Source organism: Ixodes scapularis, unplaced genomic scaffold, assembly GCF_016920785.2.
Source record: "Ixodes scapularis isolate PalLabHiFi unplaced genomic scaffold, ASM1692078v2 PGA_scaffold3__209_contigs__length_174095766, whole genome shotgun sequence".
NCBI lineage: Eukaryota > Metazoa > Arthropoda > Arachnida > Ixodida > Ixodidae > Ixodes > Ixodes scapularis.
Genome location: NW_024609868.1, coordinates 117,614,036 through 117,630,711, shown reverse-complemented (window position 1 = coordinate 117,630,711; position 16,676 = coordinate 117,614,036). Strand labels below are relative to the sequence as shown.

Genomic DNA, 16,676 nt, shown 5'->3' with positions numbered 1-16,676 from the left:
AATGTTGGAGTCAATTATTGCCAGTGGCGGGCCAATGTTGGTCCAACAATGGTGTGAGCATGGGTAATCTACTTGACACTGGAGCTACTCAATTGCTCCCTTCTTGACGGTCTGCGTGCATGATCGTCATAATTAAGCAACGCTCCTCTGTGTACTTTGTTTTTGTCCTACCCGCAGACACATAAAATTTATGTTCCTGGCATAAAAGACGGCAATAACTAACTTCTGGATGTTTGAGGAGTTATATATATGCCAGGACCATATATAGTTATTTAAAGCCGGTTCATGATCAGAAATTTGTTTAAGGCTCTCCCAAATCACTTATAAACGTTCCTATCGAGGATAAAAACGCAGAAAAAGATTGGCAGAGCATATTTAAGATAATCTGGAATAGCTTTACTTACGATTTATATATTTAAGGTGAGCTGCCTTTTATTTATATTGTCAAATCTTCAGTCAGCAATTAAATATATTTTATTGTCATAAAAAAATTTGACTTTATAGAGTTCACAGAAGTGGTTGAGAGCGACACGGTAGGAGGATACTTGATAACGCCAGCTGTTGAGTGTGAGGAAACGTGCTTTTTTCTCGCTGATGGGCAGTGTGAAACACAGGGTCGCAGGGTATGCCAAAAAGAACTGCGTCCTGACATAATAGATCTGAAGGCAAATACCCCAAATGTCCAGAAAGCGAGATAAGAATTGCTATTCTTTTTCAATAATCTCATACCCAACACTTTACTTCAAAAAGAAATAAATAGAGATGCATTGAATAATATTTTGAATTACACATAGATGGCGCAAAGGACAGATAATATATTTAAAATATAAATCACATTTGAACATAGGCTTGCACGAACCCGAAACTTGACAAAAGGCTGTCTCGGGAGTCTACTGCTATATTCGGTTTTACGCGCACTCATTTTGGGCCCTCACATTACAAGTCTCTGCTTTATCGGTCATGCGCGCTCTAACATTTTATTAGGCTGCCGAACATCATTGCGAGACTGCTATATATACTACACAACTTTACGATTTGGACATCCAATATTGCTAGGGTTGAATATATCGAATTTCACCAGAAAACTTAACTTTTTAACATTGTTTGCATATGGCGTCATCACCATATGCAAACAATGTTAAAAAGTCGATTTGTTCTCTCTGAGAAATGATTCGCGCTCAGTGCAAGTCATGTATTCGAGAGACAAAAATTATCCTTGTTTGTTGCAGCGTCATGACGAGCGGCATCTGCATCTGGTGACAGGAAAACGCGCCTTCTGGCAGCAGCGTTCTTGCCCCCAAAGTATTTTCCGGGACCACGCTTCTTGGACTGTGCCAAAGATTCGGAGCGGAGGAACCTTTACACCACAGTATGTTTTCACATCCCCCCTTTACTTCTTTCGGTGCCCTCCTCCTTTTGGGTGTGATAATTTGACAATTATACTTCTGTCATTTGGTAACAGTAATCCTACATTTCTTTTTTTTTCACCCAAAAGCGGTGTAGTTTAAACAAAAGATGGAGGTGGCCAAAGTTTAGGGAAAACCTTGAGAACGACACTCCTGCGAGATTTTGAACCGCTGCCAAGTTTCGGCTGTCCCTCTAAGGAAACTAGGATCTTTCTTTTCGGGTCGATAACTGCCGTACACAATTGTGGTTCTATTTATCGTCGGTATAATAAGTTATATTTAGTCCTTTCAGTGATTCTTTTCTCGAGAATAACTTTCTGAGACAGTTCAGCAACAACGAAAACGTATTCGGATGTCTCAAGGATGCGTACATGTAAAATGTGTCGTGCAACAATTTTTGTACGCTCAGTAAATACCGCTGAGAGATAATCCTTGACGTCAATAACTTGCAGAAGCACCCATTAGTCTTCCTCCCAGCTCAATGGCAGACGCAAAAAAAAAAATAAAGGAAACAAGCTGCTCATTTCTTCCCTACACTCTATTAGAACAAGCGGTCACATGATCTGACGCTAGTTATATAGCGCCAGTATTCACATTAGTCATTTACTGGGGTTGGGAAAGAATAAAGCGTGGGTTGAGCTTTAGACATTGTTAAATTTTTGTCTATTCCCATCTTTGATTGAACACGAACCATTACCCGAATGTTTGGCATTGCTGATTGTCATGAATCCGAGCACTCGACTCGGGCTCATGACATTCGAGTACTTCATGATGTCACGTGACTCGCGGTGAGAAGTCGTGATTCGATGTGACGCCACGGTCTCAGCAACATTAAGAAATCTAGTGCCGCTCACAATTTAAATCCACTTGATGCAGTGAGTCACGTGACGACGTCACGGGGCCACTTGACGTGTTATTGCTTGATAGCATGTTTTGACAGCATGACATCACGTGACCACGGGACACATGACTGATCGAAAGGCCACACTTTCATGTACATTGGAATTCGGTATATGACAATCTCATTAATATATGGAAATACAGCTGTATTTTGTTATTTCTAAAATATTCATTTTGTAAAAAAGAAAATTTGCTGTGGACCGTTTTGAACTGGATACAGTTATATTTTTCCCGTCTCAGTTTCAGTTCAGCTCCAAGATGACCTTGAAGATTTCGGTTCGGTTTAGTTCCGGTTCCGCTAAAAATAACGGTTCGGTTCCAGTTTACCGTTTGGTTTGTTTCCGGTTTGACACTCTGCTTCGTACAGCCCATGCCTAAACTATAGGGAGTTTTAGTAGACCGTGTTTCCCCCTCCGCTAACCCCTCCGCTACGAAGAAACCGCCACTGTGCCTGCGCGCCGATGGCCTTGCCTGTAGAGTCCCGAGTCCCGGGTAGTTGAGAGGCTTAGCGGAGGGTTAGCGGAGGGGGAAACACGATCTACTAAAACTCTCTATAGTTTAGGCATGGGCTGTACGAAGCAGAGTGCCGAATCGGAAAAGAACCGAAACGTAAACTTCGCAAAACCATTTTTTCTATCGCTTTTTTTTTCTAAAAAAAATATTGCCCTAACTCTGCCTTAAAATATATGTTGCTTATTTTTCAGTATGGTACGTTGTTGGGCTAGTTGATTCATCTTAGTAAAACATATAAAAAGCGCAACAGAAAGACAAGGACAAGATGTATACAGGACAGGCGCTTAAAAATTTTTCTCCCGAATTTTTTTTTTTTTGTGGTGGGGATCAATATTACATTTTAGTTACTTTGTTTCCCTGATACACTTTATTTTACATTGATCATGAGTTGAAACACGCAATTGTTCACAGTCGTAGCGAGTACATCTGCGTTGGCTAGTTCATATCCAGAAGCTCAACCAAATGCTACCTTCTTTCCGTGTTTATACTATCAATATCATCGATGGATTTCCCTAAAAATGTTAGAACAAACTATTGTTTAATGCCCGCATGCCATATATGTGTTGGTCTTGTTTTTCGCTCGCATCGATTTGTTGCGCTTCTCCTGTCAGTAATGTCTCCCGGCCCTGAGGGTTTCAAACTGAATAAATGACTAATTAACCAATATTTATTAATATAAAAAATACATTTGTGTAACAAGGTGAAGAGTCGTTATGATAATTGGACGACGTAAATTCAGGCACTACTAGAAATAACTGGACGAAAATGACCAAAGCATAAAGAAAATACGCAGGTTTGACACTTACATTCAGCGGGGAAAAGTAGCAAAAGAATCAAGGCCAACCACATCCTTGTAGATTTTGACAATCAGTGTTAAAGGGCGGCTAATCCAAAGCTTCTGAAACAAAAATTTAATACAATATAAAACCCACCTTCCGATTAAACCATTCCAGAACTGCCGATTACTATAGTACACGGCAAGTAGCGGAGAATGAAGCAAATAGAAAAGCATCATTCTTGTAAATATGAGATGACGCGTTGAAAAACAAATGTCAGGTTCATTAGGAAACTTCTCTGCAGTTCCATAAATACCAGCGTATATATTGCGCACCATGTATGCCGAAAACGAGTGACCCATATCGTTTTAATTGGCTTACCGAGAGAACAACGAAGATACATTGCGCTCCAACTTTGATGCGGTTGCCTTAGACTTAGAGGCTGTCCAAACCGGATACGCATTCTGCCGTGAGACGTAAAAAAGCGTACACGCTTCTCGAGAAACGTGAAGACGCACGTATATTTTTTGTGAGGACATTAACCCCGCAAGCAGCGGCTTTTCTCCTCGCTCACAAATGGTAGTCTCCTACTCTTTCTCCTTCTTGGCTGGCTGGGGGGGTTAACAAAAGCAGAAGCCTTAACGAAAGCCAGCAGCGAAGGTGAGTCGCGGCGTCCTGCCCTAAGCCATGGGCACGCTCCAAGACTTTGTCCAAGGACACTAGAGAAGGGTGACTTTCCTCCCGGCAAAGGGGAACAGTCTAAAGTGGGGTGACAAACTCCGCTTCCGTCCAGCAAATGCCGTGCAAAGCAGAAAGCGTGTCCAATGTGGGCAGCCCTTTTCCAAAAAGAGTACGCACACTTTTTGCTATTGAGATCGCATGTGCGGTGGAAGTTGACATCGCATGCCGTCCTCTTTGACCAAGCTGTTTTCAACGCGATAAAAAAATCGCCTGGAGCACTAATGCGGGCTTCCCTTCCTACCGCCCCGCGGAGAGGGGAGAGGCGTCAATTCTTCCCTCCTTCGCCCCTTCTCCCTCCTCGCGGCGTAAGTTGCAACGCCGTTGGCGCCGTTGGTCGCGCTATCTATGACCTCACGCCAAGGTCTCCGCTCCGTTTCTGACCCAATAGGAGTAAGCATAGCCCTCGGATGGGTCCCGTATGAAGTTACCACTTTAAAAGTAGATGTCCGGTTGTATTGTTTCCTAAAGTGTGATGTATTGATTTCTGAGAATTTGGTATGTAGGCTGAGTAAATAAGATTACAGTTCAGATGGTACGAAATTTAAGACTTTTAAAATTCCCTGTTTTCGGGATTTATTTTTCTTGGACATAGAGGGTGTTGTTTGGGGGTTTATTTTTTCGACAGTTTTGGTGTCTTTCGATGTCGAATTCCGGGATCAGTAAAACAATCGGCGTTCATCGGGACTTACGCTTTAGAAAATAAGGCACGGGAATGAGATTTCCCGACATTCAGAGAACAATGGCTAATATCTGAATAGTTAGGCAACGTATTTGTGTCGCAAAGAAACGAAAATCGGGTAGAGAATGTGGTTCCGAAGTATAAAACTATAAACTATGAAACGGTAAAAAAACAATTATCATCCCACCTACTCTTGGCTTTTTTTTTTTTAGTCTAAGGAAGCTTTAAATCTAGGTTTATCGATATTTGCCCCAAAAAAAGGAACCCTATCTATAACGTAATATATATCGTCGCGTATACTGTCTCGCGAAGCATTTAGAAACTCACGAAATAACTGATATTTCTTACCAGGAAGACTAAAACAATTCAAATCACTTCCCTGTAAAAGTGCGTAGGCTAACTGGAAAAATTCGTAAGCCGTGGATCACGCCAGAATTACGGAAGGAAATGAAAATAAGAGATAACTTGTATAAGAAATTTTTGAATACTCGCGCACCCGATGATTTGATCATTTTCAAGCAGTACCGAAACAAAATAACAAAGAAACTACGATGTGCGCGAATGGAATATCACTCCTCATTTATAAACGATAAGAACTGTAGGCGTGACGTGATGTGGTCTAGATTAAATACAGTCCTGCATCGCGGTTCCTCACATGCCCCTCTTTCAAAACTGCAAGTCAGTGGAAAAGAATTATCCGGAAGAGAATTAGCTGACGCATTTAATGATTTCTTTACAAGTATGGCTGTCGGCGATGACTCGCCTGGCACATGTTGTGATTATGTAAATGTACAAAATGACAGATCTATGTTTTTGCATCCTGTTACCGAGGAAGAGGTGATAACAGTAATCAAAAATATAAAAAAAACAGTAATAGCTGCGATATCGACGGCTTACAAATAAAGCCCGTGAAGCACGTAGCTCACATCCTTGCACCCATTCTTACTAAGATATTTAATCAATGTATAGTGGCTGCTGCTTTTCCAAAAAGGATGCAAGTTGCAAGAGTAACTGTTCTTTTTAAAAAGGGGGAGAGAAATAATCCGGCTAATTATAGGCCAGTCTCTATTCTGCCTGTTTTTTCGAAAGTATTTGAAAAAATTTTACATTCAAGACTTTCAAACTTTATCGATTAATGTAACTTGTTAACCCCATACCAATTTGGCTTCCGTAAAAACAAATCTACTGAAATAGCGCTACTTGAACAAAAAGAATACATACTTACACAGTTTGAAAGCAAAGCTATTGTTGTTGGTATATTTGTGGATTATTCGAAAGCTTTCGATTTGGAAAATCATAATACATTGTTAAAAAAGCTTGCATGCTATAGTATTCGTGGACAGGTATTGTTGCTTTTGAAGTCGCACTATGGTCGTACTTATCTCATCGAAAGCAGGTCGTTCAAATAAATAATGTGTGCTCCAAAGTTCAACCCGTCCTTTGTGGCGTGCCTCGGGGTAGTATACTGGGGCCGCTACTCTTTAACATTTATCTTAATGACATTGTTAACATCCACCTTACAGCCAAATTCATTATATACGCGGATGACACAAGTATTTTCTTTTCTGGTAATGACATCCACAAACCTGTAGACAAATGTAATTTTACAATGAATGCAATAGAAAAGTGGTCAGTTTCTAATTCCATGCAAATAAATGAAGTAACAACTAAAGCAGTTATATTTAGACAAATAAACAAGCCAGTTCTAGTACATAATGATATCATCCTAAATTCATGTTCTATAGAAATTGTTGAACATTTTAAGTGCCTTGGTGTCGTATTTTCTTCCACTATGTCGTGGGATAGCCACATAAACCATATAGTAAATAAGATAGCTCAGATCACAGGCATTATAGGTCGTATTAAATACCTTCTTTCCACAAAAATTAAGTTACTCCTTTATAATTCGCTCTTTTACTCTCATCTAAACTATTGTCAATTGGTATGGGGAACAACAACATTTTCAAACCTTCAACTTGTTCATATATTACAGAAAAAATGTCTTCGGCATATTTACAATGAGCCTTATGGAGCGCCAAGTACTAACTTCTTCTACCGCTCCCATGTGATTAGTGCATTCAACTTGTATAGATATCGATTAAGTTTGAGGTAGAAATCAGAAACACGAAGCAATATTACTAACTTACGTGATTTGGCTCATCTTCAAATAAAGAACATAACTAGTTACTCAACAAGACATAGAGAAAATTGGGTAGTGCGTACACCTCGTTCGAAATATGGAAAAGATTGCCTAAGTTACATACTGCCGTCTTTATTAAATAGATATCATCTTGTGCATTTTGATTTATTTACCTGTAAATAGCGTGAACTACGTACAATGTATGAAACCGAGAGAGTATGATTTTTACGATTTTTGTTTTGTTTAAATGTGTGCGCCCTAAACATTTATGATCACAATGTTTTTTTTTTTGGTGAATGTGTTATTGCAATGTATTGTGAAGATTACTTTTCTTCCCGCCTTTTTTTTTGTTTTTATCTACTGTGAATACTTTAGCACGATGCTGCTTAGCTGCCATTATTCAGGTTCTGTGGACTCGTCAAGCTGCAATGCTGTAGCTTTTTTCCACAGCTCCTTCATCTTTGTACAAGGTGAAAAAATAAACTGATTTGATTTCATTTGAAATGGAAAAAAAAGAAAAAAACAGTGGTGTGGACGTCGTTTTGCTTTCTTCACTTCTAATATTACACTGTATCTGAGCGCAAATAAACGTTGTAGAATTTGGGTAATACATTAGGTTCAGGAACATCCGATGGACCTGAAAGACGGTTAAAGGGGGAGGGGGGGAGTCGCAATGATTTTAAGATTAAAACAATTTACATCTCGTAATTTTTACGTTGTTAATCGTGTCCCGGAAAATAGAGAAAACATTTCCTTCATTAAGAAATGTCGTGATTCCGCTGCATAATCGCAAATCAAAAGTTTAGCTTTTTCCCCCCAGCTACAGCCGCGAGTGGCAGCTGAAGACACTACGGCGAGAAGCTTTCGTCAGCTCGCTCGGCTCTAAGCTGCAGCATAACGCCCGCTAATGTCAGCAGAGAGAGGAAAAGGAAGCGTCCTCCGAGAGAGCACACTGGAACCTACATGGCGCCTCGAATTACGTCACTAGAAGTACGACCAGGTGTGACCCTGAAGACTGGATGTGAGTTGGAGGTGTGCCAGAAATGCCCAAAGGTATCTTTTTGTTACACAGCAAGTAAGACACGCAGGCGAATTAGGTTTTCTGTTGTTTTACTTTAGAAGTGTCAGAGGGCAACTTTAGCAAATGTTTGACCCAATCCAGAAATCGTTGCACCCCCCCCCCCCCTTAACTGATACCGGTACAATTGGTGTTGACCCAAAAGTGAAATGCTATACATTTTTAATGCCGCAACATTCTCACAATTTTAATTGTGCCGCAACATTCTCACAATTCTCTGGAAGCTTTATTTTTGTTTCGTTTAAGATGATCGCTTGACTTGAAAGACAAAAAAAAATATTCCATGAAATATAATAAAAGTTGCACAAAGCTTTAACTTTTGCCTGGTGTGATGGAAAAAATTGTGTTGCTTTTATGTTTATACGTCCTTGATGTTGGTACGTCTCAACGGGAGACCAGTCTCTTAGCTGTATATGAGAAATTTAGCCAGTGCAGTACAACCGCTAACTTGTTTTTTTCAACGTGCATCACACAGTACCGATAACATGAACGAGTGCCGGTACGAAGCTCATTCAGATCTTAAAGGGGCCCTGCAATCATATTTAAGCGCCTACCTTTTTTGCGGTTTCCACATCTCTTGGGGTTCGGACAAGTCAGTGGGAACGAAGAGAGTACCTAAATACCAGTGCGTCCTATTTTAACCGGACGACGCGGAAACCTCCTCCACCTACGGGGGCGACCCGCGGTTCCCAAAGTGCGCGATATATGAAGTCTTTGGTCCTGGGCTTACTTCTGGTCAGAGCCGCTAAATACTTCTTTTTAGTCGAAATACAAAATATAGGTGCCGCGAACCGTTTCAATTGTGTATAAAAGTAGCTTTTGTTCAGTATTTTAGATAAGAAAAGAAACAAATGCAGTTTATAAGGTACGGAAACAAGAGATGACCCGTTGATATACCCGCCACCAAGCGGTGGAAAAGGCCGCGCATACTAGAAGAGTGTAGTGGGATCAGGCACCGACGAGCGGCGAGCGTTGAAAGGTCCCAGATGTAAACGGCGGCGCTGGCGTCGTCTACGGGCTTGAGGATCCGACCGGTTCCGAGCGTTCCGAAGGCCTTCAGGGACATGCAGGTTTGACTTGAGGTTTGACGGTTTGGCGGTATGGCAGGGCGAAGTGGCTCCTGTTCTGAATTGATCTTTACTCCGTGTTTGCTGTCGTTCGTGGCCGTAAAGTGTCACGCCGAATTAGTGTGGAATCGCGCAGCAATTGCAATGCGAGCCGCCCTAGCTGCCCGCTTCATACAGTCTATCCAGAATATGTTTTAGTGGCGCCCTCTCAAGCCGTCGACACAGAGTGCGGCAGCCATAAGCGCTGCTCGCTGACCTCACTACCCCTCCTCTAGTTCACGGCCACTCAAGCGACCAAGGACGTCATGAAGAAGGTTATTTTTTGCTTGTTTTTCTGTAATTTTATTTTTTCTACAACGTTTAAAGTAAAGCGAAAATCGAGAAAAAGAAAGTTTCATGAATTACTCGGTTCAGTGGGCTCAGGTTCGGTGAAAATTAAAAACCAGTAAAGAATCCTTGCAGGGGAACTCGGCCGATTTCTTGGTAGACTTCGATTTGGACGGAAATTCGCAGACCGCATCAATAATCGTTTCTCAACTGATAACCAAAATATTTTATAAAAATAAAATTTTTCCGTGAAGTTATTCAATTTTTAAGTAATGCCGGCCGCGAAGGTTCCAGGAGACGACTTTCTGCTGGCAACAATGGAAAATCCCTACTTTTCCCTACCCGCGTACATCACGGATGGGCAGGCGGACGAGGAACTCGGGCATCCGGGAAGCGGCTTTTTGGGCGCCAGCGATCGAGATTATTTTTTCGCAGCTTCAAGCTTGAAATTTCCTTTGCAATGTGTAGCAATCTGTGCTCCGCGGTAGACTGTAGAAACGGTGCCGGGAAAAATATACATATATATTTTTTACCCTTGTTTTCATGGGAGAAAAAAAAATGCGTTCCGCGGTAGCAATCGAGGCCAGCCACGTCAAGGTACTTTTGCTCGAGCTGCGTGCCGAGAGAACTAGTGCCACGTGAAACATTTTCACTTTTGCTCGCAATACTTTGTAGCCGCGTGCTGCGAGTTGAGTATCCTTCAGGGGTTCGAACAGTTTCAAGAGCGGCAAGCGCAAACTCAAGCCGGCTGTGACCATTACAGCATCCGTCCAAAGAAGAGCGCTAATAACATCGAGAAAAATAGTACACAATCTACAACTATAGTCGACATTTTGCACTGATTTTTTTTTTTATTTTTATAAACACTATTTTTGTTTCGGACGTCGAATCTAGCTCGGGCTACTCTCGGAGTTCCACTCACGCGGCCGATATGTTGAAGACGAGAAGTGAAACGTTTAAACAAAGTTCAAGTCTGAATCTAGACATGCCTTTCGACATGTTGCTATTCCTCTCTGCTATTACAGAGGTTCATGGAGCAGGTGTAGAGCTCCATTAATATACAATAGAGCATTTGTCTGGTTTGTCAAATTGTTGGCGTGCAATATTCTCAGCAGACGAAGTTATGACAACGTCTTTAATTCATTCTATTGCGGGGACATTTTATATAGGGCTGAAAAACTTTTTTTTAAACTATGAAAATATTAATGTCGTTGAGGGGACGGATGCAAATTTACAGCTGATGGAAACTGTGCTGAACTAAAACTTAATTTAAAAAAACCTTATATAGAATTAATTACCCCCTTCCCATGTGCTCTCGTGGATGGGTGTTTGAACGCGTTTCATTCTACTCCAAAAGTAAAAAAACAAATACGGGTACACTTTTTTCTAGTAACTTTTGTGAACTTATTTTGAATTAAAGGTTCTATAATGTATTTCTGTACTTTACGCCTTAACGCATTATTGCATCTTCAAGCAAATATTCTTTATTTAAAGATAAACAGTGCATCTGTGTATTTTATACGCATTCCATTGCACCTTGGTGTTTGGCTTGGTGGTTGCAGAGTTCTTTTAATTGTCATTTTAATACGATCTTCATGACCAGTAACCTGCCATCTGATCTACATGCATGCAGTTCATTCCATTCTATACATCTCATTGTTTACGACAATCACAGCCTACATTTGTTAAGTCACAGCCCAGCACGCACATGTTCGTCGCTTTGGAAGGCGAGCAATGTACGCGCCACACGCACGAACGCTGAAAATGGCATCAACCAGAAGCGCTTTACAGAAATGGTCTGTAGATCTTTAACTAAATTACTTAAGCACCAAGAATTAAATTCATGCCACAAGAGTAGTTACACGTGCTGGCGCCTGTAACAGTAGCTGCTCTAAAAAAGTCTAAAACAAATGGCACGTTCCTTCAGGTTATACGAGCGTGTGGGACATTTGTTCCCACATTCCGAGCCCTTTCCGTGGTGCTTTGGCAATTTGTCGAAAAATGTATTGCGCGACTTTTTGACCTTTCTTTGCCAGCCACCTTCTAATAAAAAGAGAAAGGATTTACTAGCAATATCCCGAAACTAGCGAGCCGCGACTTGAGCATAACGAGTTGCAAAAACAGTTTTCTCAAACTAAAAATGCTCCAGGTATTTTTTTCTTACTTTGTTATAGTTTAGCAGGTAGGCCAAGGTCATACTTTGTGCAAATATAGATGATTATCAACTTCAAATGGCGGGAACGCCTAGGTTTTCTCGCTGATAAACGCGAGAAAGGCGGGCGCGAGCGTACCCGATTGGCGGCCGCGCACCTCGCTGCCCACTGGTGACCGTCACGCTTAGGTGGCGGGAAAAACTGGGGAAAACCTAGGGAAAACAGTGTTTCGGTTTCGCCAGTAAACAAAATAGCCCTTTTTTAGTTAACTAGATTGAATTTGGAAGAACGAGATAGCATTTCGGAATCAGCAAGCCATCCGCATTCAGATTATGCCTTTGTATTAGGTAGCTCGAAAAATCAGCGGAGTTCTCCTTTAACGGATGAAGGTGGGGATCAAACCCGGGAAGTCCTTCAGCGCAAGCTTTCGCTTCAGGCTCCGGGCTGAGACGCGTTAGCACATTCGGGCAGTCGGCCAAGGGAAATGAGAAATCCCAAGGTGGTTTACAGACAGCAAGGTCTACACTGTAGTAGGAAATATCTAGAGATTTCGACTCAAATCTGTAAGTAAGCAAGGAATAAGTTTTCTCGAATAAAAATTGTTTTAACTTCTCCTTTTATGGACCATTCAAAATGACACGAGCTTTCCACTGGGAATGAAATATTTCGGCTGTGCTTTTCGAGACCCTCGAGAAGCAATATTATCTACTGCGTCCAAGTTTCAGCTTGCATTATTTTTGTGCACCAAGATAATGGACTAAAATAAGCCTCTGAGCATCCACTTTGTTCAGACAAGTTGTTAGCCTACTGGTGGCCAACAACCTTTAGGTTGTCTTTTACAGCGGAGCTGTTAAGGGCTAGGTTCCCCAGGATCGTGTCCGATACCAAACTCCTGTCGACACAAACCAACACAAACCTCCGGACAGTTAACGCCATCTATAAGCGACGGCGGTAAGCACATAACCAGTCCGGTTGCAGCCGTCGCTCGTAGATGGCGGGAACCTTCCCAGCTATCATGGAAGAATGGATACTTGAGCGCGTTGGTGGGAATTCATCGTAGGAAACAGCGCCAAAAACAGACGAGGACAAAGAAGCAGCACACGTGACGAGCGCAGCGCTCGTCACGTGTGTTTCTTCGTCCTCGTCTGTTTTGCGCGCTGTTTCCTACGCTCTTATCAGTTTGGGTTTGGACTCAGGATGGGTCGGCCGCGTGCCCTTTCGGGGAAAGAAGACCGGGTGCGGAAGGAGTGGCGATGTACGCAGCGGCGCGAATGGGTCCGCAACCGACGCGAAGCCGCTGTCGCCTCGACCTCCACTGCGTCCACCGCTTCAGACTCCCTTGCGAAAGAAGAGCACATCGCTCGTTTGTAAAGCCGCCGCCGAGAACAGAACCAGCGATGTAAACGGCGCCGGCAGGCCAACGCCACGGACGATGATCGTGCCACGGAGGCCAAGCGCAAGGCCCGGCGATGATAGCACTCCACGCCGGCTGAACAGTTCCCGGGTGCGACGGCCAGAATCTGGAGGGAGTTCGTGAAGGACCCTTTGGCGTCACGTGCGCCGCGTGTGACCGACTCTGGTTCGCCGGAGACGTACCCACCATCGGTGGCGTTTCGGACGAGAAGTAGCGGGAAACGGGCGCGTGCGCGTTGCGGCACTGTATTGAGTCGGCGGACGTTTACAAAGACCCGGCGTGCAGAACGCGCCGAGATTCCCTGCTCAAAGGCACGGTGCCCCGGTACGCGACCGTGAACGGCTAAAAGTACCTTAACCGTACCGGAGCACCTACCGAGGTTGAACGTGGTGGAGGAACGACTAGTGGTGCCTCGACTCCCGTTCATGAGCCTTCGGCGGTTGACGTGGTGTAACAGAGACAACCGGGGAGAGTACGGTTGTCACGTAACCAATTACCCAATCACGCCTTAGTCCTTATATTTATAAATACTTCATTTGCACCGCAGTACAGCTTCGCTGGTCTTCCTTTTTCACGTGACAGGAAAGGCTGAACGTTTTTTGGGGAAAATCTGTTGCCTCGAACCAGTAATACAAGGACCTTTGGCAGCTAGAATTCATACTAATGGGAGAGTTTCACTCTTTGAGATGGCAAGTCTTTGCTGGACGATATCGGACCCAGTAAAATTTGCTTTATTTTCTTATTACACACTTTTAACAATTTATTTTTTATCATATCATACATTCAGGATTGTATTTGAGAATCCCCAACCAATAACATTTAACTATCTTTTTATACATACCTCACAGATAGTGCTGTTTGCATACAATACTTTGGTAGGGCTGCATATTTACTTCACACTAGTTTTGTTTCTACGTAACAGATATCAGATTATAATTATTTTGTCTTCATGCCGCGGACACGGACATTTTTGATTGCAATTGGAGTATTTTTTTTGCTAATATGGACATCTCCGTTCCGCAAAATAATTGTCCGTGATGTTAGTCATCCATAATCATGAATCAATGCCATGTGGTATGTTGTTTGTTTATCATGTGCAACTATGGTAGGGACAAAAAGGCAAGTGACTCAGGCTGGAAACCCCTGGAACTTTTAGCCATTACCAGTGCCCAGGTCTTCTCTGACAAAAATAAAGCTCTGGGTGAATTCTGCAATCAAAGAGCTTCACTAATCTTTTTTGTTTCACAATTGTTTTTCCTGTTTTGCATTTGTACGCATTTACAGACAAAAAAAAAAACAAGTAATTACCCATTTCGTTTTCAGATTAGCTATTCATATTTGGTACTCCGGGTTTTTGTATTTAACGTTACGAATTCGAATTGTATGGGGATAAATCGTACATATTAACGAGACATTACCGCGTTTGTAAATCGTAAATACAGATGATATCGCGCCATAGTTGCACCTGAGTCTATGACACTTTAAATGGTCACTTGGCGAATAAATAAATATTTGGTACACGCCGATAGCCATTAAAAGTCTAAGAGCACTATGCCCTGTTCACGCTAAGTGTCGCATATTGTATCTTTACTGCATAACATCTTGCTAACGTAGATACTGCGCATATATTTTTTTTTTCACATAGGAAGGCCTGTTTAAAGTGACAATGTAAATTATTTGTTGTCATGCAAATGACTGAATAAATACGTTAACAAGTGCGAAAAATGCTGCGTCTGTTTCGATTCCCTGGAAGACGCCGACGACAAGTAACGGACTGTCAACTGCTGGACGAAAGGTAGGCACGCGCAACTTACAATTCTTTGCCATAACAAGATGCATGACACGCGCGAACGGTAACCTTCCAAGCGAAAGCTTCCGCGGGAGCGGTACCGCGGCAGGGAGCAGCGGTACGGAATGGTTGACGGCTTGAAACGTGTTGGATTTGGAGCGACTTTGTCTTCGCAAACAGCAAGGAAGCCGCTCAACCCAGCTCGACGGCGTCAAATGTCATAATTAAAACGTTAACGCTCCATTCTGTGAGCATGACTTTTGCTTCTTATTTTAGTTTCGCAATTTATCGATAGAACAATTAGTGGGCGATTAGTTGTAATAAGGAGCACCTCTCATCACGAAAGCGCTCCTGAGCACCCAGTTTACCCAGAAATCGACTCCATTGCGTCTATGGCAGTGACTGAGACTTGGCCTAGCCCCCTGCGCCTGTCAAACCTGCGCGAGAGGCGCGAAATACAAGTTAATGCGGCCAGACGGACGTAACGACCAGAAAGCCTCCTGGGGAATTCTTCCTCACCCGCGCAAAATAAACCAGAGTGGGATACGCCGTGGATGACAAAACGCGGATGATATTCATGTTATTCCCATTTTCGCATTGACAGCCTTGCGAATGCTGTATGAGTGGAAGCTTCAGCGCATCCCCGTCATTCCTCCGTGCTTCAGGCCGCAGGGAAACAAAGTTCATTAAAAAGGGATCTGTTCAGACAAGCCTTCAAAAAGGGAGACACAAATAAAAGCATCAAACAAAGGATCGGAACAGCCCTGAAGATTTCTACGAATATTCTGAACAATAAGACAGACTCTTCGGAATCTGAACTGCGCTTACTTCATATCTGGGCCAGCCCAGATATGAAGGCACAGCAAAGGCACCGAAGAGAGAACAAAGCCCTGCGCGCCAGTTCCATGCTGGGAGTGCTAAAGCTAAACGATACAGTATTTAACTAAAGTGGCAGAACTGACAAAATGGTTGTGAGAGCTTCATCAAGAAGACCGGCCTTAGAAGGGTGTGGAGGACATCGCGGAGCTGAACCAGCAAAGTGAAAGCCAAGAAGGCTGTGGAAAGCATTGCCCTCAAACTAGGGATTACAGAACAAGAACTCGCCAACAGCGTTGGAGACTTGTTCTTCCCCCAGGATACCACCGAAGGGAGCTCGTGGACAGTTCTGAGTTTTTCTAAGCAACCCCCATGGACGCTTCCTTCCATTCGAGAAAGCTGATCCGGGCCCTGGTTCAGGCAAGAAACACTACACCTGGCCCAGCTGAGATAACTGCGACTGCCCTGCGTAACCTACCGGAGAATGGCAAGAAGAAACTTTTGCAAACCTTCAACCATATATTGGAGAGCGGGAAAATCTTAAGAGATTGCAAGTAATTATCGGTGATCCCCATTCTAAAGCTCGGCAAGCTATTAGATACGCTGCAAACTCTCAGACAAATATCACTCACATTTACCATGTGGAAAAACATAAAACAGATGGTGCTGGCCAAAATCAACTGGTAGCTGGAGACAAGTTAGGAAACAAGTCTCCCGCGTTTTTTTCTTTCCAGATATACTTCCGTCCTGGCCTCAGCACTATGGACAGTATCGCTCTCATCCACGTGGACATGGTGTTCACACAGACCTCCGCCAAACCGAAAACACTCCTAGTAATCGACGCCATGAAGGCCTTCGATTCCATCCTCCACTGGGC

General features: G+C 42.9%; 1 protein-coding gene across 1 annotated transcript in view; it reads right to left on the bottom strand.

The window, feature by feature from the left end:
- Nucleotides 1–16,374, bottom strand: part of LOC8040272 — a 112,201-nt gene extending 95,827 nt beyond the window's left edge. The window contains exon 1 of the mRNA XM_040207081.1: nt 16,278–16,374. Within this exon, the coding sequence (XP_040063015.1) occupies nt 16,278–16,374 (97 nt within the window). The remainder of the gene's footprint in view (nt 1–16,277) is intronic.
- Between the last annotated feature and the right edge of the window lie 302 nt (nt 16,375–16,676).